The sequence below is a fragment of the Mus pahari genome, chromosome 12, assembly GCF_900095145.1.
Source record: "Mus pahari chromosome 12, PAHARI_EIJ_v1.1, whole genome shotgun sequence".
NCBI lineage: Eukaryota > Metazoa > Chordata > Mammalia > Rodentia > Muridae > Mus > Mus pahari.
In genome coordinates this window covers 66,157,566-66,179,441 of record NC_034601.1, presented here as the reverse complement: position 1 = coordinate 66,179,441, position 21,876 = coordinate 66,157,566, and the positions used below count along the sequence as shown (strand labels likewise).

The 21,876-nt window shown below is 38.1% G+C and overlaps 1 protein-coding gene across 13 annotated transcripts in view; it reads left to right on the top strand.

Annotated features, from left to right (window-relative positions):
• The window catches only part of Robo2 (roundabout guidance receptor 2), a 1,496,637-nt gene that overhangs the window by 1,330,817 nt on the left and 143,944 nt on the right, over window positions 1–21,876 (top strand). For all 13 annotated transcript variants that reach the window (XM_029544828.1, XM_029544827.1, XM_029544826.1 and 10 more), the window contains 2 exons: window positions 19,986–20,143; window positions 21,021–21,141. In XM_029544828.1, the coding sequence (XP_029400688.1) occupies window positions 19,986–20,143; window positions 21,021–21,141 (279 nt within the window). The remainder of the gene's footprint in view (window positions 1–19,985; window positions 20,144–21,020; window positions 21,142–21,876) is intronic.

Genomic DNA, 21,876 nt, shown 5'->3' with positions numbered 1-21,876 from the left:
ATAAGTCAGGAAGGGTGGTGCACACTGTAATCCCAGCCAGAAGAAGTCTTGGTTCTGAGGCCTACATGAGGTTCCTAGTAAGAAGAAGGAGGAGGAGGAGGAGGAGGAGGAGGAGGAGGAGGAGGAGAAGGAGAAGGAGGATGGAGAGGAGGAGAAAGAAAAATAGAGGATGGGAAGGAAGGGAGGAGGGGAAGGAAGGGGAAGGGGAGGAAGAGGATGAGGAGGATGAGGAAAAAAGAAAAGTTTGATTGAAACAAATAGAAAATAAGCAGAAAATGCCATCAATAAAAGCATGTATGCCCTTATATGACCACATATATGGCTTTATTTGCTACTTTTCTTGCTTCTCTTTATAAGTTTCCTTAAGCTTCATAAAATAGCAAACCTTCTTTAATGAACTGTTCATGAATGAGCCTTCAATATGAAAGCTAACTTGTATTTCCTTTCATTGTATTCAAGTAAAAGCGCATATGGGCAACAGGGCTATGTCTTATTGTGGTGGAGAGCTAAAGAAATGATTCAGACAAGATTTTTATTCTCATTCTGAGCACCTGATTTCAGTATCCAGGAGTAAAATCATATCATAACATTAAAGCATACTGTATATAATACTTTAGGTACTATTAAATAGCACTGGGTGTCCACTATTAAGATTCAATCCTGTGAGAGGTACTATCAGTGGTTTTCTTGTGAACTTTTTCATAACTTGGGACAGAAGGCAAATAAAATGAGAACATGGAGATCCAGAATTAAAACTGAACAAGCCATGCAGCCCAGAGACCTGCTGCATGACCATTTGTGTTTCTTGGGTGGGTGGATGGAGAGTCTTGGGACCGACCAACTAGAAGCCATGTACATGAAGATGTGTCTAGGATGTATTCACAAAAGCAAGAAAAGACAAGCAATTGACTGAAAGCTGTGTTCAGAATTCTCATTCTGTTCTGATTCAATGTTGTCTTTTAATGGGCCAGAGTGAGAAATTCAGTGACAAATGCAAAAAAAGGGGGGGGGGGGGAAGCAAGCAAGTCTCACCTCAATAATCCAAGGCAGCAGCCCAAGGGGAAGATCTTAAGCACTAGATGTGGAGCTCTTTCTAAGTGTGATGGAAGGAACTTAGCAGGAATGACTGGGCTGGTTTTAATCCTGCCAGACCTTCCAATTTCATCATAAGAGAGCTCATCAGGGAGGAGTGTGCTCCCTGAAGAATAAACAGGAATTGTTCAAATAAGACTCTCCAGGTGGGTGTCTTTTCTTGTGTCATCACCAAATGAAAGTCTCAGTTACGATTGGAATGTGGTGACAGAAGGCATGCTGGGAAACTCTGTATTTGAGCATCAAACTCCACACTTCCACATTACACATTGCTCGGTGTCACGAGTTTTAACAGGTGTTTGTTGCTTTGCAGATAACTCTCGGTACTTACTCCCACACTGTGTAGAGATTACATCTCCTTCTACCTTGAGTACGAGTCCAGCATACACCGACTTGCTGTATCTGTGCCATCTGCAAGCGCTATTAGCCCTGCTTGAGTAGCCCTTGAAAACACTCTCCAGGAAGACAATTAAAGATGACACTGGCTGGGTTGAACTGTCTTTAATAACATACACACACACACACACACACACACACACACACACACACACACACATACATGTAACACACATTTGGAGAAGAAATAACAAAACCGTGAGGAACAGGTTATTTACGGTTATCCAGGGACCCATATTTATTGTTACTTTTTCTTCCCAGTTTTTGTTGCTGTTATGGTTGTTCTTTGTATGGTTTTCTAAGATTTTAAACGGTTTTTTTCTTTTCATATTTTCATGACCAGTGTTATATAACATTAGGAACAGGAATATAGGTAAACATTTCAAGCTATGCAAATATATCTTTAATAATTTAAACTACAAGGAAGAGTAAAACATGCTGTAAGATTAGGAACAATGAGATGTTGCATTAAGAAAGAAAAAAATTAAATAAAAAATGGCTTGGAGGTTTACAGTAGCCAAAAGAAGAGGTTGTTTTAAGTACGGAATGTAGTGTGAACCACAATTGTATGGGCTAAAGGTTCATACTTTAAACCATAGCAATGCTCATAACAACAAAAGGAGCCAGGGTCATGCTGATCACTAGCATACACTTTGGCTTCTGTTCTTTCTTTCTTATGAAAATATGCACTATACAGAATCAAACTCATATTAGAAATTTATTCAAATATGAAAGTATTTCATCATGCATTTTGAATTAAAAATAGATTTGGCCTGATGCTCAAATCACAACCTCACAGTAGGGTGCAATAACTGATTAAAATGAAGACTGTAGTTACGAAGTTAGATTACTTTTAATATATATTGATTTTTTTTCAGTTACAGATTCATAAAATATATTCATTTCACCTAATTGTCCATCATAATATTTTTAAAGTGTTTTCTAGAATAAAAACTATCTATTTTAAGCCTTAACTTCTAGTCATTCATATTAACAAAATAAAATTAGGATTCTTGACATGTGTGTGTTTTCATTCATGAAGTTTTCTATCTTATAGTACTATCATTGCATTTCCTTAACATTTAAGGTAGGAAAACATGGCAATGTAATGGGCATGTGCCTATTTCATTCACAGGGAAATTAAGGTATATTTAAAAGGAGGTTCAGTAATGGTCTTTCAAAGGGTTTTTTTTTTTTTTAATATGATAAGGAGAGAAATATTTAAATTAACAAGACAATATAAAAGCAATATGTTAATCAAACAAAGTCATTTTTCAAGTGTTGAGTAAAACTTGTAACTACAGGGCAAATTTCTTTTATGGATACATAATAAATAACTGTATCACTTTTTTATTGGATATTTTCTTTATTTACATTGCAAATGTTATCCCCTTTTCTGGTTTCCTCCCAAAACACCCCTATCCCCTCCCCCTCCTCCTGCTTCTATGAGTGTGCTCCCCCTCCAACCCACCCTTTCCCACCTCCCAACCCTGCCATTTCCCTACACTGGGGCATCAAGCCTTTAAAGGATCAAAGGCCTTTCCTCCCATTGATGTCTGGCAAGGTCATCCTCTACTACATAAGTGGCTGGAGCAGTGGGTCCCTCTTTTGTACTCTTTGGTTGCTGGTTTACTCCCTGGGAGCTTTGGGGGATCTGATTGGTTGATATTGTTGTTCTTCCTATGGGGTTGCAAACACTTTTAGCTCCTTCAGTCCTTTAACTCCTCTGTTGGAAACCCCTTGCTCAGTCCAATGGTTGGCTGCTAGCTCAAGAAGAAGGAAGACCAAAGTGTCTTTGGTCCTCAGAGGGGGAAACAAAATACTCATGGGAGGAAATACAGAGACAAAGTGTGGAGCAGAGACCATCACTTTTAATATCAAAACTGAAATTTGTTATTCATCTTTTTTTCAGTAAAAACGTGTGTGTGTGTGTGTGTGTGTGTGTGTGTGTGTGTGTGTGTGTGTATCTGTAGCATGCTAAGAATGACGATCTCAAGTTTGTGATTTTAAAAGTAAAAAATTGAAATTTCTTTCTGCATATCTGGAGGTACCTTCTATTTTACTTAAGGAAGCTAGGTGATGAGCCAAATACCAAACAAAAATTACTGTACAGAACAACATGTTATATGCGGCAGAGGGAGAAACCGCGGACGTGATGCACTGTTCTTGCTCCTTCTTTAGATTCTGGAGATTTAAAAGGGTCATCAGAAGCAAAAGTCACTAGATATTTCACTGACAGGAGGGGGAGAAGAAAGATTGATGGGACAAATTTTGTTCTAGGCTGACTGAAGAGGATAGAAAGAAAATCCAAAGAAGTCACTTGTCTTGCTAGAAGAGAAAGTTTCATATACAGAAAGGAGAATGGAGAGAGAAAGAAGCAGGAGGGATAGTTCCTATAAAATGTGAGGACACATCTCAACACGAACTCTAGGGTAGCACAGATTCTAATTTTCATTCCAACATTCTGAGGAATGCTTTGTGAATTTTTACAAAGAAGGCTAACTAGGTATGTTCAATGATGTCTGCTGTGCAAAGAACAGAATATAGGAAATTCCAGACTCAAAAGAAGAGATTTAAGGCCACTGCCATACAGCAGATGCGGTGGTGTCTCACACAAGATAAAAGGTACAGAGGCAAAAATTGGAATCTGGATGCGTGACACTGTCAGAGAGAGGTTCTTACTAATATACCATCTGATATAGGTGTGCGTATCACCGTGTTAAAAAAATATATATATAAATCCTTTTTACTAGCTAAAAAATGAAACATGAAACTCTGCAGTCAAAAATAATAGATTGTTAGAAAATTAAAATAAAGTAAGGCTGCTTAATATTGAGGACTACTGAACATATACTGTAGAACTTTAAATTCTGCAAATGCATTCAGTTAGGACACAAATTATAATAGGTCACTATATATTCCTCATGTGATACTATGGTAATGAAGCGTTCTCTTTTGGTGTGTATAAAGGAATTCTAACAAACACTTTCATGAGATGACTTTATCACAAACTCAAAGGCTTGAAGACAAAATTCAATGTATTGGTCAAGAGGAAGGCTCGCCCAGTGTTCATTTTACCGTCTAAGATGAGGCATTTTATGGATCTGACATCAACTATCATCATCCTGTAAAATAACTACATTAGGACATATAATAATATCACGCTTACTCTGTATGCATCTGCATCGTTTTACCTCTTTTGACATGTTGGTTTTGAGAGCTGCTCTCATGTACGCTAGGTTGCCTAGAACTTCCTAGATAGCTAAGGCTGATCTTGCATTCATCACTATCCTGGCTCCACATCCAGTGTGCTAGGATTGCAGTAATGCAGCACCAACACTAGGACTTTACAATCTCCCTTTAAATAAAAGCTATGTGTATTCTAGAGAAAACTCCCTTCAACTTTATTATAGTGATAAGCTTTACACTTTGAAGAGGTCACTTACGTTCTCATTTACATACTTTAAGTGCATTCACAGATCCTAGTATATAAACAGGGGAGAAGAAAAACATTTTTATAAATAAACATTCTATTTAAGCCTGGCAGTGGTGGTGCACACCTTAAATCCCAGCGCTTGGGAGGCAGAGGAAGGCAGATTTCTGAGTTCGAGGCCAGCCTGGTCTACAGAGTGAGTTCCAGCACAGCCAGGGACAGAGAAACCCTGTCTGGAAAAACCAAAAACCAAACCAAACCAAACCAAAACAAAACACCATTCTATTTAAGAACAAGACTGTTGATAGTATACATCTGTGATGTTTCAATTCTTTCTCAAGTTTACCAGGCTGAAACATTTCACTGTGAGTTGTTTACTAACTCCTCCTTTGCAACATTAAGAAAGAAGTCTCTACATTGTAACCTTGCTCTCAGTACCCTGCAGTTTTCTGTTGTCTACTACTAATAAAGGCCTTCTGCAGATGTTAAATGAAATAAACTTACAAGAACTCATATGATTTTATATTCTGCCTTAAAAATGATCATAATAAATAAAATGCATCCTGATCCGGCTTCTGGATAGGTTTTTCCAGTCTTAAAGCTGTTTTATTGACTTCTATGATGAATGGTCCAACTGTTCTGTAAAGTTACATTTTGTCCCACCAAGGGACATTTGGAAGAAGTTTGTCACAGCTTGGTGGCTTAAAGCCAACTGGGAGAAATGATTTTTTAAAACATTCTTAGTCAATACATTTTTCCATTTAAATGTTGTATTCTACAACATCAAACACATATATTTATACTTAGTAAGTGCATTTACAAGATTTAGCTGTTCAAAAAAGAAGGCAGAACAGATGTGGTTCATCATTTGCTCTCATTCCTTGTTTCCCAATATTTTTATTTCTCCAATGGAATGTGCTATTACTACTTTCTTCAGTTTCTTCTTGCTTTATGTACATGTAAGCACATTCCATCTTGTTTATTTCCTTCTTGCTCATTATTAACACAGATTCACATCCCATATTGAGACCTGCTCTTCTAAGAGTCATGTCTGACAGCAGCATGTCTTGTCTTTGTATTGTTTGTTTGTTTGTTTGTTTTGTTTTTCTCAGATAATCCAAACATTTTCGGGTTGTGCTTTCTGAGTTATAGATTAAAAAAAAATTCTAAACATCTTAAACATAGTAAAAAGATAGTCTCACTGTAAAATATTTCAAACTCACGAAGTACTCTAAAAATTGCTCTCAATTGATGTGCAGTTAATAGCTATCAAAAAACAGAAGTTAATAATTGAATAATAAATTATTATTTTTTCAGGTAAAGTATTTCTTTTACCTGACATTAATAGCTAAAACCAGAACTGTTTAAAAGTAAAATAGTAAATATAAATATAAAATCTATTGGGTCTCAATCAAGGTTAAATTAAATACTGCTTGTTATATTTTTTTTTATATTTTCTTTATTTACATTTCAAATGTTATCCCCTTTCCCACCCCACCCCACAGAAACCCCCTTATCACATCCTCCCCCCCTGCTTCTATGAGGGTGTTCTTCCACCCACCTACACACTCCCACCACATGGCCCTTGATTCCCCAACAGAGCTGTTGGGGACCTCTATATAGGACCAAGGACCTCTACTCCCATTGATGCCTGACAAGGCCATTCTCTGCAACTTATGCAGCTGGAGCCATGTGTACTCCTTTGTTGATGACTTAGTCCCTGGGAGTTCCTGGGAGACTGGTTGTTTGATATTGTTGTTCTTCCTGTGGGGTTGCATTCCCCTTTACCTCCTTCCATCTTTCTCTAACTCCTCTATTGGGGATGCCACGCTCAGTCCAATGGTTGGCTGCTAACATCCACCTCAGTATTTGTAAGACTCTGGAAGGCCCTCTCAGGAGGCAGCTATATCAGGCTCCTTTCAGCAAGCACTTGTTGACATTCACAATAGTGTCTGGGTTTGGTAACTGTCTCACCTGGGGCTGGATCCCCAGGTAAGACAGCCTCTACATGACCTTCTCTTCAATCTCTGCTCTACACTTTATCTCCATATTTGTTCCTGTGAGTATTTTGTTCTCCTTCTAAGTACAGAAGCACCCATGCTCTTAGGGAAAAGATATATGTTTGGTAAAAGGAACTACTGAAATTCTGTTCCTTTAATGCCTTACAATATAAATAGTCATCTGAATGTCCTTGACTTAAAATTATATTATATGCATGAATGCAAGTTCTCATAATAGTGATTTGTAGTAATTATCATCTTCTATTAGTAATTGCCTGGTTTTTTGGAGAAAATAATCAAACCCAAAGTATATCCAATGACAGACCTCAGCAACTCTGTCCTTTAGACATATTTATCACTTCATCTTTGATCTCTCAGTCCTAAAGCTCAATGTATAATAACTAAAGATCTGTTTTTGCTGTTAGAAATTATCTACTTTCAAGGGTAAATGATATCATTATTCAACTCATAGGTCATGATGAAGATGTTTTATTTCAGAAGAAATGAATACTTTTCCCTTCAGCTACCTGAGATTAGAAAGCAAATGAGAAATTAGCATTTTTAGAGAGCTATTAAAGGGAAAGCAGGAGAAAGGTTAATGTTTGGTACAGGAAAATGTACAACATTGCAAATTATACTCACCGGTCAATTGTAATAATGCACATGGTATTATGAGTTACATTAAATGAAAATAATGGACGTTTGGTAGAAGTCTCGGTAAAGCCTCATCAGGTTTGGTAATGGTCTACATCAGTGGTTCTCAACTTTCCTTACGCTGTGACCCTTTAAAATTGTTCCTCAATTTGTAGTGACCCTCAAACATAAAATTATTTCCATTGCTAGCTACTTCACAATTGTAGTTCTGCTACAGTTATGAATTGTAATGTAAACATTAGTGTTTCCCCAAGGTCTTGGTCAACCCCTAAGAAATGGTCATTAGAACCCCAGAAGGGTCCCACATGTTGAAATAATGTTCTAGATGAACAAACCATAAGTACTTTGTAAGTCAAGGTAGATATCCCTTCATAGAAAGCTACTCCTAAGGAAGAAGTCAACAGCTCTGTTTCTTTTCTGTCTCATTTTTGTAAGTGGAAATGTAGTAAGTTCTAGGGCTGCATTTACCAGGGGAGTTAAGGGTAAGCTATGGCAAGTAAGCAGAGTAGGCACACATGCTCACTTCATGCATGCTGAGGTCACGCTCTGTGATTAGTCACCCGTTTTCTCATGCATATCCAAAGAAGAGCTTTGTAAGAGTATTTATTTATGCATCATCATCATCATCATCATCATCATCATCGCCCTTGTTGTGATGGGCATATGGGTTATACATAGGCATACATGCAAGCGTGTGCACGCGTAGTTCAGAGGGCAACTTTGTAGAGTTGGTTCTTGTCTTCCATCTTTGGATAAGTCAAGTCACTTTACTCAAGAGCCATATCTCGATCCCTTTTCAGATTCAGAGACCCCCCACCCCGCCTTTTCAGATTCAAAGCACACATGGGTGGGAGGCTTTGTAGCTACTTAAGCTATGCAAGTTCCTTTCCTCAAAGAGGCTTAGAGAACAAAGGCCTCAAATATTGGCCTCCTTAAGAGGCCTAGATAGGTCGCCCAAGATAACTTATGCACAATGATCTGGATTGAGATAACAGACGTTATCTCAATGCTATCATCAGTCTAAGCACCAGACAGGCATACATGGGACTTTTGGGAAGCCCAAGGGCAAAGTGGCCCAGGGCATCACGTCTACTCATACTGAGCTGCAAAATAGGGAGCACGTGATCTTGAGCACTGCTTAGAGCTGCCAGATAATTCACATTTTAAAGAAGTGGGCCTACACAACATTGAATGTAGGTGAATTTGAAAGTGTGGTATGGTATCTGAGAAGTGGTGAATCCATGATGGCTGGGGAGGCGAGTAGAGTGCCATTTGTGGGCCCCTGAGCAAGTTGGGCCTAAACTCTTGAGGACTATCATTGGGCTGTGCTATACCTCACCAAATTATATTCAGTAATAAATCTCACATTCAGGAAAAAAAAAAAAAAAAAAAAAAAAAAAAAAAACAACCCAACAACAACCAGGAACAGCTTTTAATTAAACGCCTTTATTTATTTATTTTTAAATACTTAATTACTTTTGTAAAAACACATGGCACTTTCATTGGGGCATGGACTATGCCTTATGCTTTTAGAAGACAATATTTGTGTCTACTATCAGTTTGCTTTTCGCAGAATAAATGGGGAAGGCTTTGGGGGAGGGTGGACTTATCATCCATAAAGCAAGAATGTCTGCTTTTCCTGGGTAAACCAAAGTTGTCAAGGACATTGTGTTTCTGTCACTCCAGCGAGGTAATATCAGTTTTCTGAAATAATTAAAGCACGGTCTTGTACACATCGTCGGCATTCATAAAAAGTGCTGAGCTGGGCTCTGTGCTTTCTCTTCTGGTTAGCTGTCAAAACACAGTGATGTTTGGAGGATTTCCTGTAGATGAGGAACAAGACGGCTGCACATGAGCAGTGGCATTCAGAAACCGGTTGGTTGGAGAGCAGAGAGTGGCCGCAAGTATTCGGTTTAGAATTGAGCTGTGCTGCTTTTTTTCCCCCATCAGCTGATTTGAAGGTAAACCATGGTACATTCTGAGTTAGGAGGCACGTCCACCTCCTTGTCATGTACCCATCAAATTGTACATTTCCTGGAGAATCCGAGAAGTCAGATTGCATCTGTCTTAGCAACATTCATGAGAGCAGAGAGTCATGCTATTTTGCAATGTGTACATATGCAAATTCTCAGTATTCAAATGCTCACATTCAAGGCTCTGCTGACACTTGAAGCTTGATTATTTAAATATCACAAATTCAAACCTAATCCAATGCGGGTTGATGTAGTCCCTGGGTTTTTTTTTTGTTTGTTTGTTTGTTTTGTTTGTTTTGTTTTATTTGTGTTGTTGTTTTTTATAAAAGAAAAAAGTCACCAGTCTACTCCCAAATTTTACAGGTTTCAGGATAATGGCATTCCTCACATCTTCTCATTAGCAGACTTTGAGACAATGATAATAAAGTACCTTGTTAAAACTCATGAAACAGTAGATATTTTCAATCAAAAAGAATCAACCTGAAAGTCTAGAGAGGCGTTATACTGTATGTCTCTCTTGTTCAATATCTGTTATGTCACAGGCTCAGGTTCAAAGATAAGTAACAGCAGTTTAGAGGAACTAGGTCTCTTGACAAGGTTAACCTTCACCTCCTCTCTTCAACCCTCATTTCATCAGCAGGGGTGAAATTACTTTGAGACCCTGCCAATAGGTAATAAATAACACATAAATTCCAGGATACCCTTGTACCATAGGGTGCCCTAATGTGTAATAATGCTTAGACTATCGAGTTTATAACTCATGGCATCTGGCAGTTAGTTGGCATTGTAATTCATGGAGATCATGCACATCAGAATGCACTATGGGGGGGGGGATATCAGAGCAATGATGCCTTCATGCTGGGGACAGGGTAAAATGGCAGGAAGATGCACCTGAGACCATGGCCCTCTGTGAACTGAGCTGTGTTGGAATGCTGTAAACTCTAATGTCTTCAGTTCGGACTAACGAGGTGGGAGGAGAGATATGACCTCTTTGGATCATGAATAAAACAGTGCAATAATATTTACTTGACAGGACTCTGCTGTTCACTTTATTCAAATGGACAGATGTAGCAAGAGGGGAGAGAAGAATCCTGAACTTTGAGTTTAAACGTGTTGCTTACATACATTTGAAACTTAAAGTCATATTTAAATAACTCTATTGTCTCTCTCTTCTCCTTTTCCTTTTCTTCTCTTTCTCCCCCTCTCCCCATGGCAACTCCCAGTGAACTTATCAGAGAGCAACTTCCCAATAAACTGACCTTTAATATGTATTTATGTGTATGTGTGTGTGTGTGTGTGTGTGTATATATATATATATATATATATATATATATATATACAGAAAAGAAGACCATTGAATTATATTTTTATAAATATACATAATTGATCATTGATTCCCTCAAAATGTTTGTTTGCTGTGGTCACAGGGCATATGAAAGGTACTGCAGAGGGGTAGAGAAAGCTGTAAAAGTGATGCGCACACAATATAGCCAACAACCACCTGCAAGCAGCCTTTCTGGCATCTACATGTTCTCTGCTTTGGCAGAAGAGTTGAGGCTCATGAAATAGAAACTAGGCTGAAAACTCGTGTCAGACAGATGGCCACTTGTAATTACTCCATCAATGTAAATTCCATTAAAAAAAAAAAAAACTAGTGTGTTTACTTCCCTGTTTGTTTATTTATTTATTCCCAAACCCACATCTTAGAAAAGTAAAAAAACCCCAATCAGAAATGCCAAAAAAATTGGTCTATTGGAGACCATATTGAGCAGCCTTATTTCATGATCATATCATCTGTGTAGTTATAGATTTTTCAATTAAATGCACTCTTATCTTCTAGCTCTGAGCAATGGGTATCGTTGTTGTACTCAGTCCTTTGACTAGAAGTACTCAGACCCACTCACTCAGGGAGAACAGATATATTAATGAGATGTAAATCTTGTTCTGAAGTAATGTATCACTCCAAACACATTTTCCTTAATATAGATGCTTCTAAATGCTATCTTTCTCTTGACATAATGTAGTTTGCATAACTTTCAAATTTTCATTATTTTTTTTAAGAGTTTTCTGTGAATCTGGGGACCTTAATACCCCATGAACAATTTTGTGGGCTCAAGTTCTTTAAGGGAGAAAAGAAGAACTGATTAAACATTAATTAGCATCAAGCCACAACTTCCTCATAAGCTAATGGGTAGGGTATGCAGATCCTTTTTAAATATCAGATGCAAGGCTTTCCAAAACTAAGGCTTCCAAGTGTTGATGGTGTGCCAAGTGCTGGCTCCTTCACAGCAAAGCAAAGGAAATGATTGCCAGAGACAGGCCTGGAGTCTGCCGTGGTCAGATGTCACCAGTTTGCAGTGCCACATGTGATCCAAGAGTTTATGAATGATCTCAACACTTGGTCCCCAAGGAGAACATATGCATTACAGAGGTTACGGATACAAATTACAGAGAGCACAATGTTTCCATGCAATTTCTAAGAATCCTTCAGCCAATTTTAAACATTAATGGAAAACATTAAGGAAGACTTGGCACTGTGAGCAAGACTTCAAATTATACTGTGGGTGAGGACAGAGCAGAGCTAAAAAAAGGATGGAAGAATAAAGACTTGGCTAAGGAGCTTGGCGCTGGCCATCCCTCTTGCGTGAATTGTGTGTTTTGTGTATTTTATTCCCAACAGAATTCTGGGCTTCACAAAGTGCTATGACTTGAAAATGAGCAAGTCACAGGGCATCCTTGTTTATTCAACACGCTCCAGTTCATACTGCTGCTTATCTGCATCATTTGCTGAGGGAATTTGCTTATACAAGGCATGTTTCTGGAGGGGTGGGGGGTGGGGGCTGGAATTGTCAGCTTGCTGCAGGGGTGCCAGGGTGTCAGCTTGCACAGCAGCACCAGGATGTTTCCCCACTGAGCAATTTCTTTCCCATTTCCCTTCTGTGCATGAGAAACCACTTATAATTTGTCCCCCAGATATAAGATTGTGTTTTGTATACAGTTGGTAGTTGATCTGTCCTTGCTAATCATACATTATGTGATCTGTCCTGTCTAATCATACATTATGCATCTGTAGTGAATATAATAAAATATTTTTAAGGACAATTACTTTGAAGATTGGTTTTTAATACAGTAAAGGATAAGACAAAGAAAGAATGTGTTCGTTCTGTTATCAGTGGGTAGCGTTTGGTTGCAAAAGAAAACTGGCTTTAATATAAAAGGAAATTTCACTTGAAAACCTGGAGTTGGTGTTGTGTCTAGGGTTGATCTGCCCAAGCACACCACGGAGCAACAATATCTTCCCAGCTCCTGCACCAACTTCATCAAAACCTGGAGCTTCCCTGAGATCCTAGCTTGGTTGCCAGAAATGACCATGTAGAAAAAGGATGCTTTCCTTATAGATGTAATGAGAACACAGTGCTTTATTAATGTTGGAAGTAATACTGTCCAGTTCTATGATTGGTGCTTGGTAGGAGATGGTGGTGGTAGGGTAAGGGAAATCCTGTGCCTGAGTTTACAGATGGCCATCTCTTCTATATTTGTATAATAGTTTGAGATTTACTATTCTGTACACCTATCAAAGTTGCTAATTTTTTTGTTGTTATTCTTGCATGAAAGTACACAGCTTCCTTAACCTCAAAGTGCCTGGATTTTCTATTAGACAAGGTGAGGAATGAAAACAGATGCTGCCTCTTAAATCCAAGCAACTCAAGTTTCTCTTCGAATTGCCATTTTAAAATTAAATTGAAAACATTGTGGTTTACAGCAAATAATAAAAAGATTGCAATACAAAACTTGAGATTTATGGTTCAATCAACCAATGAATAATATTTGATTAATTTTTTGTGTGTGGCCCCTCAAGAAGAGGCTTTGGAAAAATACTTTCTCTAGATTAAGTATATAAAAGAGAATTTTCTTATGAACCAGTAGGAAACTGGCAACCACAGAGCAGTTACATGCAGAACAGAACAAGCCAAAGTCAGAGAACAAAGTGGCAGCTTAGAGGCAAAAGAAGTTTAAAGCATTAATGTAAATTAGTAATTAGTTGTTTCTGTGTAACTAGGGTAGAACAGTTATGGACACAGTTATTGCAAGGCTTGAGATATAATTAGAAACATAGTTCTAAGCAACACCATCATTGTAGTAAGGAGAGAATTTTAGTTCAACCTTGTGGTGGTTTGAATAAAAACTAACCCCATAGACTCATACATTAGAATGCTTAGTGACCAAGGAGAAAACTGTTTGCAAGGATTAGAAGATTCAGAAGGTATAACCTCATTAGCAAAAGTGTATCCACAGGAGTGGGCTTTGAAAATGCTTACACTGTAAGACTCCTTAGCTTACTGGGGACCCCCTGAGTGAACCACGTGGAGCCAGGATCCTTGCAAAAAGCAAGAGGAATTTATTGTTCCAGTGCACTGGGGTCTTCCCAGACCCAAAGGAGAGGCAGTGACCCCCAGCACCAGTTCGGTGAATTCTTATATGGTTTCCAGGGGCACAACAAAGTATCAGCAACTAGGCACAATATGATTGGCAGAACAGTGCACCCTTTATACTGATTGGTCTTTAGGGAATGAGGTGACAAGGACTTCCCTTGTCTGAAGGTGAGCAACGGTCAGTTCTGTAGAATGTGTTGCCACCCACAGGTCGGTTCCTGCCCTGTGGTTTGAGAAATGCTAATTAACCTCTCCTTTCCAGAGGAGCAAGTGTTTCATGACCTTCCTAAAGTTCCAATGCTGACCTTTTCAACACCAGGCCAGGATCTCTCCTTCTTTGCTTTCAGATCAGGATGTAATGGTCTCAGATACTTCTCCAGCACTAACTGTGTTCAGCCATTCTCCCTGCCGTGATCGTAATGAACTAAACCTCTGAAACTCTAAACAACATCTAGTTGAGTGCTTTCATTTATAAGACTTGTTTCAGTCATGGTGTCTCTTCACAGAGGTGAAGCAGCAATGCAGTCAAACCTCTGGAGAGTGAACAAACAATTGATATGACTTTTTTTGGAAACCTATCATAGCTACATTGGAGTGTTGAAAGTCATGGGATATTGTAATTTTAGGGAGATATAACATCCACTGAATGAAGGCAGTGGTGATAACATAAGCAAACAGATGGTGGGGGAAGTTAGCTACCATGATTCCTGTCAAGGTTCTAGTGCCAGGCATACTGTGCATGAACTTTGCACATATTTAACCCATGTTCAAATGACCTATAGGAAAACATAATGACATGGTTGGCAGTTAGAGTGTATTCAGCAAAGTGTAGCTATTATGATTATTGGTGGTGTTGAATTACTTTTCAGAATAGAGATAAAAATTATCTTCATATGTCCTTTTGCCCTGATCCATGAAAGAGCAGTACAACGCACTTAATTCTGGGCAAGTCATGGTCATTGAATGCTCATCCAGGTGTGACTACCTACAAAAATCCTGAAGGAGATTGTGTTCACCAACATAAAGTGTTATGACTCAGAGGGTCTCACGATTCCCTGAAGACAAGTAGTCAATGGTTGATGGAGACGGAGGGATATTTTTTGTAGTGTTGTAGCGACTGGTAAGGTACATATATTCCCATGAAGGAACCATTATGTTCTTGTGATTAACAAGAATAAAGCTCACTGGGTTGCATGAATTGCACAAGAATGCACAGACATATACACACACATTAATGTGCACATACATTCTCACACATGCACACACACACACACACACATGAAAATACAGGAGCTAGTTGAGAAATGGAAGTGAACTAGCAGGAGTGGGAAATGGAACTACAGGGTAATGGCACATTAAGTGCAGATATAAGAATGTCAAAATGAAACCCATTATTATATATAATGAACGTATACTGATACAATAAAATGTCTCTCTGTAAAGAATATGCCAGAGGTTGGATTTGTAGCTGAGTGATCCTCAGTACATATGAGGTACTGAGTTCCATTCCCAACATTAAAGTGGCAAAACAGCCCAGAGTGTCCTGTTTTGTTCTATATACGACTGAAAGCCCTATCTTTCTAAGTGTTGCGGTTCACTGAGATTACATATTGGGATGTTAAACTGTGTGCTTGGAAGTTGAGTTTCGTTCTCTACAGAGAGATTAGCAGGTGGTTGTGGAACAGCTCTACACTGCTCTTGCCCAGTGTATAAGATTTTCCTGCACAGAGCCCAGGTTCAGTACTGTCTTACTCATCTTTGTCTTGAGACCACCGTTACTCGAGCTTATCATTACAATTCCTTTTTAGATTACCCTTCTCACGAGCAATTTGGTTTCCTTAGGATGGTTTTCTTTATTCACTGGTGTGCATGACTACTTCTATCAAGAATGTTTTCAGGCTTTCCATTGCTAATGGCCTCGCTGGGGATGCTGAGGGCACCGTTTCAAGATGTATCTTCTCAAAGTCCTTTTATTGTGCAGGCTCACCATATTGTTATTGCTAATTTATTTTAATCACCTAGGATGGAAATATCTGAGTGACGATTTGCTCCAACTGAGGTTATAAAAAATAAAGACCAGAGAACTGATTACTTAAGACTAGAGGGAGATGAGGGGGCCTAGTGAAAGAGTGGAGGTGGGAGACAGAGTCAGTTATGCAAGATCTGAAACTATTAGCCACTGTGAAGCTAGTATGGGGTATTATAATAGTAGCTGCTGGTTTATACAAATTACAACCACGTTTGCTAGCAATTCGGGTCTTCAAATATTGTGGGACCGAGTCTCTTTTCTTGCTGGGGCTTGGATGGAAGCCCCCCCTCAGTCTGCTTTCAGCAACCCTGTCTATCAGATAATGTAGGGTGTAAGAAGGAGAAAAGCAAAGACAAACCAACTCTTGAGAGACTCTGCCTGGGGAGATGTATGTAAATTAACCTCTCTTCATTCCAGAGAGCCAATAAGAATAGACCAAAGAAAAAAATTAGGCCCAAGTCCAGCTCAGTGAACAAGTGAGTGTGTTGGGTATACCTAAAGGGGTATGGGTGATTAAGAAAGGTACAGTTCTAAAAGGCTCACCCCAGCGAGGAGTAAAGATTCCAGAAAGCTGCATGATTTCCTTGCGTGAGGTACACCGGCATCCTGGAGCACTTTCTGTCCCCAGCATTTATAAAATTGGGCAGGAAGGAGCCTTGTGAGTCTTACAGTTTTTAAGTATTTCTTAAAAATTTGTGAGTTAGAGTGTTATTCCTCCTTTTAATATTCCCTAGATGCCTTAGTTCTTGGTCTAGGATTGAGGGAGGCCTCCTGCTTTTTGGTGGATTCTTGTTGTTTTTGTTGTTGTTGTTGCTGCTGGTGGTCTTTTTTCCCCACTTCCAATTGGTTTTTCAATGCCAAATGGTCAGTCAATACTAAAAACACACATACAACAAACTTAATACAGAGTGAGCAACTTATAAGTGTGTGTGTGTGTGTGTGTGTGTGTGTTAAACAACAATTAAATTTTTAAAAAGTGGCTGTGTGTTTTAAAAAAGATTGAAAAAGGGTATATGGGAGAATTTGGAAGGTGTAAAGGGATGGGAGAAATGATGTAATTATATTATAATCACAAACATAATTCTTTTTTTTTAAGTATAATTACTTACCTCACAAACCTTGTGAGTTTTATTTATTTTCAAAGACATATGGAGAAATCACCCGGCTATGTAACACACACCTACATAGACAGAGAAAGAGGAAAAAAAAAATGAGTCAGTTAGAATCTCCTGTTAGAAGTAAGGTGCAGTCACTTTAAGTTTTCCTTGAGTGAGGGAGAGTAGACAAGTTTTACCTCACACCTAAGGGCAACCGAGCTGATGTGACTGGGAAGACACGAGTCAGACGCATTACAGGCAAACCCCAAAGAGCATATTACAAGTTGAAGAGGGTACAGTACCAATTATATCATTATCTCACCCTACTCCCCGAGTGAACAGTCTGAAAGCCTAAAATTACAGACGCTGTTAGATTTCTTGGCTTCATGTGCAAATTGGAGTAATTTTCCTTTTTTTTTTTGAATGCATAAACACATGTTATATTGTTTCAAAGGAGCAGTCCTTATAGTTTATTATATGTATTTTTTCATTTTATTCACCATATCAAAGGGCTTTTTAAAAAAAATCAAAATTTAGATTGTGGCAAATCTATGTAAGACTGATTCATGGAATGATTTGCAATGCTCTTAAGTATCATTTGAGCTAAGGCGCTTTGGCATATCCCTTTTAGGGGACGAGATCTGGTGAAGGGTCTTCAACTGGCCAGATGTGCCATTTTGGAGCAGATTGAGGTTCTGCCAAAACACCATTTGTTGCCAGGGCCGGATATCATAGGGGGTTCCTCGCCCTGTTACCATATTTTTGCACTTCTTAGCATTGCATAAATAGGCAGCTGTTCTCTATTCGGAATATAAATTACTCACCAGCTTGCTCTCCCTGGAGGATGTACCTACAGGAGGAAACCATGGTGTTAACCCTTTTCCACTCACATGAATGTCACACTTAAATGCACACCTCCCTCTCTGCTTTCAGAAGCCAGTTTTATGCTTAGAAATCACATGTCCCTTGCCAGTGAGACAAGAAGACAAAAGGAAACAAAACAAAATAAAAAACCCATGCCCTCCTCAGTGCAAGCGGGTAACACGCCTATCCTCAGCGAAGAGGCACTAAATGAATCCAAATCTAAGAATGAACAGTTTGTCCAGAATTCTTTCCTACTGCTCCTTCAATAAGAAACAAACTGTTCCCTTATGTGACTATGACTTTATGAAGATGGAAAGATGTGTTAAAGGATGTGATAAGAAAAAGAAAAGAAAAACTGAAATTTTGCTAGTTGCTTCTTTGAGGCTATTAATGGATAGAGACTCTTCTAAGTATTTGGAGAATGGATATTAACCTAAAGACACCACATAACAAAGAAAGATGCAGAGAGCTGAGCTGGGTCTCATAATAGGACAGGGAAGGCAGCTGGCTTAACATGATAAACACTTTCAATGGTTGTTTTACCCAGCGGATTATATGAAGCTATCTAGTGATAGTTTAGACAATGTATAATATATATATAATATATATTATATATATTATATATATGTGTGTGTGTATGTATGTATGTATGTTTACACACTTATGTATTATATGAATATTCACATACAGATAGAAACATATATACTTCCAGTGTTTGTACTTATTTTGTATACAATGGAGCAGTATATGCAAGTAGACAGATGGATAGATAGATAGATAGATAGATAGATAGATAGATAGATAGATAGATACGTGGGAGGGTGGATGGACAGATATATTTCACCTTTACATAGTTTAAAATAAACTTATTTAACAGAGTTTAATACATGCCTGTAATCACAGTCCTTGATAAGCAGGAGAATCATAGGATCATTGGTTCGAGGCCTGCCTGGGTGACATAGTGAGGCTGTCTAAAAAGAACACAAAAGTAAACAGAAGCAAATGCATGAGACAAAATAACGCTTGTGAGTGTTGTAATGTCAAAGAAAAGGACAAGGAAACCTGAAGGCAGTAGAGGTAAACATGTTAACTAGCCTCAATGCCTGATTTGAATGCTTTATGCTAAAATAGTTATGGACACTATTTGCCCAATACACTCAGTCCTCTTTAGTCTGATAGTGCATACAGACTTCTGATCTTGCCAGCAGGAAAAAAACCAATGATCATCCTGATAGATAGGTGACATTTGGATATCTGACACATGCCAGATTTTTGGAGGTTAAATCAGAGGTCCAACCTGCTGTTCTCCTTCTGAAAAAAAATAAGGGGGGGGGGACAATTCAGGCTGCAGTCATGCTGTAAGGGGTGTCTGAGTTCTTCAAGTCACGCTGCCCAGATGTCACTTGGCAGGTGGAGAATAAAAATGAAGCCCTTGTGTGTGGGTGCTGGTGTGTTTCAAAAGAAAACAATGAGTCTGCTTACTCAAGTGTGGAGTGCAGCCACATTCGTGTCATAAGCAGGAAAGCTTCTCAGACTTTCTCGGTCCAGTTCCTTCCTAGAACTGTGTACACGCATGCCCATAAGCCATGTGTGCAGAGCTTGTCTCAGGTTTCGTTTCATGTATCTTAAGTATTCATTGTAATGCATTTACAGAGACATTAAACATATATGGTTTTCTTTATAGAGAATAGATCCACATTATGTGAAATAAAGGTTCTATACCTTACTTGGTTACAAAAGCTCAAAACTATATCCTAAATGTCCAACTTCATAGCTGCTCAACATCTCATTTTTAAAACTGAATATTGTAGCACCAATGTGGGCAAATGACACTCTTCATCACTGTCCCTACCAGTGAGTACTTGGATTGCGTTTAGCTTGCTTTCTAAGGGGCATGGCCTGTGCACCAGAAATATCCAGCATTTGGTAATAGAAGTACTGGCTAAGACGTGAAGTTAATTTTGGCAAGAGAAAATGGAATATTGTCCTTAAGGCTGTTTTAATTTTTCTTCAGTATTGCGAGATGACTTCCGGCAAAACCCCACAGATGTGGTAGTTGCAGCTGGAGAGCCTGCAATCTTGGAGTGCCAGCCACCACGGGGACACCCAGAACCAACCATCTACTGGAAAAAGGACAAAGTCCGAATTGATGACAAGGAAGAGAGAATAAGTGTGAGTTCAATTATAAGAGAGGTCCAGAGAGACTGAGTTTCAAATCGAAAGAACAAATTTTGTTAACATATTAAGAACACATTGTATTTAAATGCTAATTTACCATATAAAACATATTGAAATGATTTAAATGTGAAAATAAAATTTTATATGGGATTTAATAAGACAATAATGTGAGTTTACATTATACTAATAGTTAAACGAATTTAAATATGTAACTGTTATTTTCTACTATGATATTGATATCTTAGGTCTCTAAAGGTTTCTACTGGTCATTTATGTTTATACATCGATATTAAAATATAAATTGTAGCCATTAGCATATTAACTATCTCTCATTTTATACTAGACTCAGTATTATATAAAAATAATAAGGGCAGGTTCACTGAAATAAAATTTGAATTTGATATCATGTATTAGTTTTGCATTTAAATCAAATTCAGTGACTGATATTTGATATATTTTATTAAAAATAATTATTTCATTTGAGTAGACAAATTTTATTTCAAAATAAATATCATGTATATCTGGTACATTTGTTGTAAATGAGAATTTATGACACGTGAACATTGAGATAACATTACATAAAATCTAAACGCTTGGTAGAGATTGCAATATGAACTTGATGAGAATTTGGTCTTCAGTGGATTTGCATTGAGTAGCATTCTTTGGAAAATATACACTTTGACTTTTGCTGTATATCAAACAATCTCAATATTCAATGGTTTAATTTAAACTATTTTATTTGTAATGTGCCTCTTTTTTAAAAAAATCATTTTATTTATGCAGCAGAAATAGCCTTGATTGTTCTTAAATAATCAAAATTATTAACTACAACCTCCTTTCCTTTCCTGTTCCTCTGGTTTGTTTTGTGTAGATCCGTGGTGGGAAGTTGATGATCTCCAATACTAGGAAAAGCGATGCTGGCATGTACACCTGTGTAGGAACCAATATGGTGGGAGAAAGGGACAGCGACCCTGCAGAGCTCACTGTCTTTGGTAAGCCTCTCTTCTCCATCCTGGCTTAGCTACTTTTCTCCTTTCTGTGACCAAACACTTGACTGAAGGACAGCCTGGTAGACACAGTAGCAGTAGCAAGGCGCAGCAGGATTCTCACATCGTATCTGTGTCCCACAGTGAAGGGAGAAGAACGTTGCCACTTAGTTAACTTTGTCCTTTAAGCTCAGCCCAGGACCACAGCCCGCAAGATGGTACCTTTACAGATTTAGGCTAGGTTTCCAACCTCAGTTAACCTAAAATAGAGGTTCCCTCATGGACAAGGTAAAGTTGGTCCTTTCCCTAATTTTTCACCCTATCAAACTGATAATATTCATCATCACTAATTATAGGTAGTTGTGATTTTTTAACACTAAAAAATTTGAACATATATGAGCAATTGCTCATTAATTTGGATAATCAATACTGATTAGAATTGGAATTTTAGGGGGCTTTATGATGAAATTTTTCATGTCAAATTTAAAAATATCAGTATATCTCATTTATTTATGTACTTAGGATACTGTCTGTTAAAAAACTGTTTTTAAAAGGCCACTATTTCCATGACAATTTGAAAAGTGAACCTGTCCTATGTTCATCATTCATCCTGTTTTGATATATTTCACATGTATCAGATACATATGTACACGTACATAAATTACAGACATGTGTGTGTTTGCATGTGTATTTAAATACATATTAATAGAATTTTCTTTACTCATTCTGATAGGAGAATGC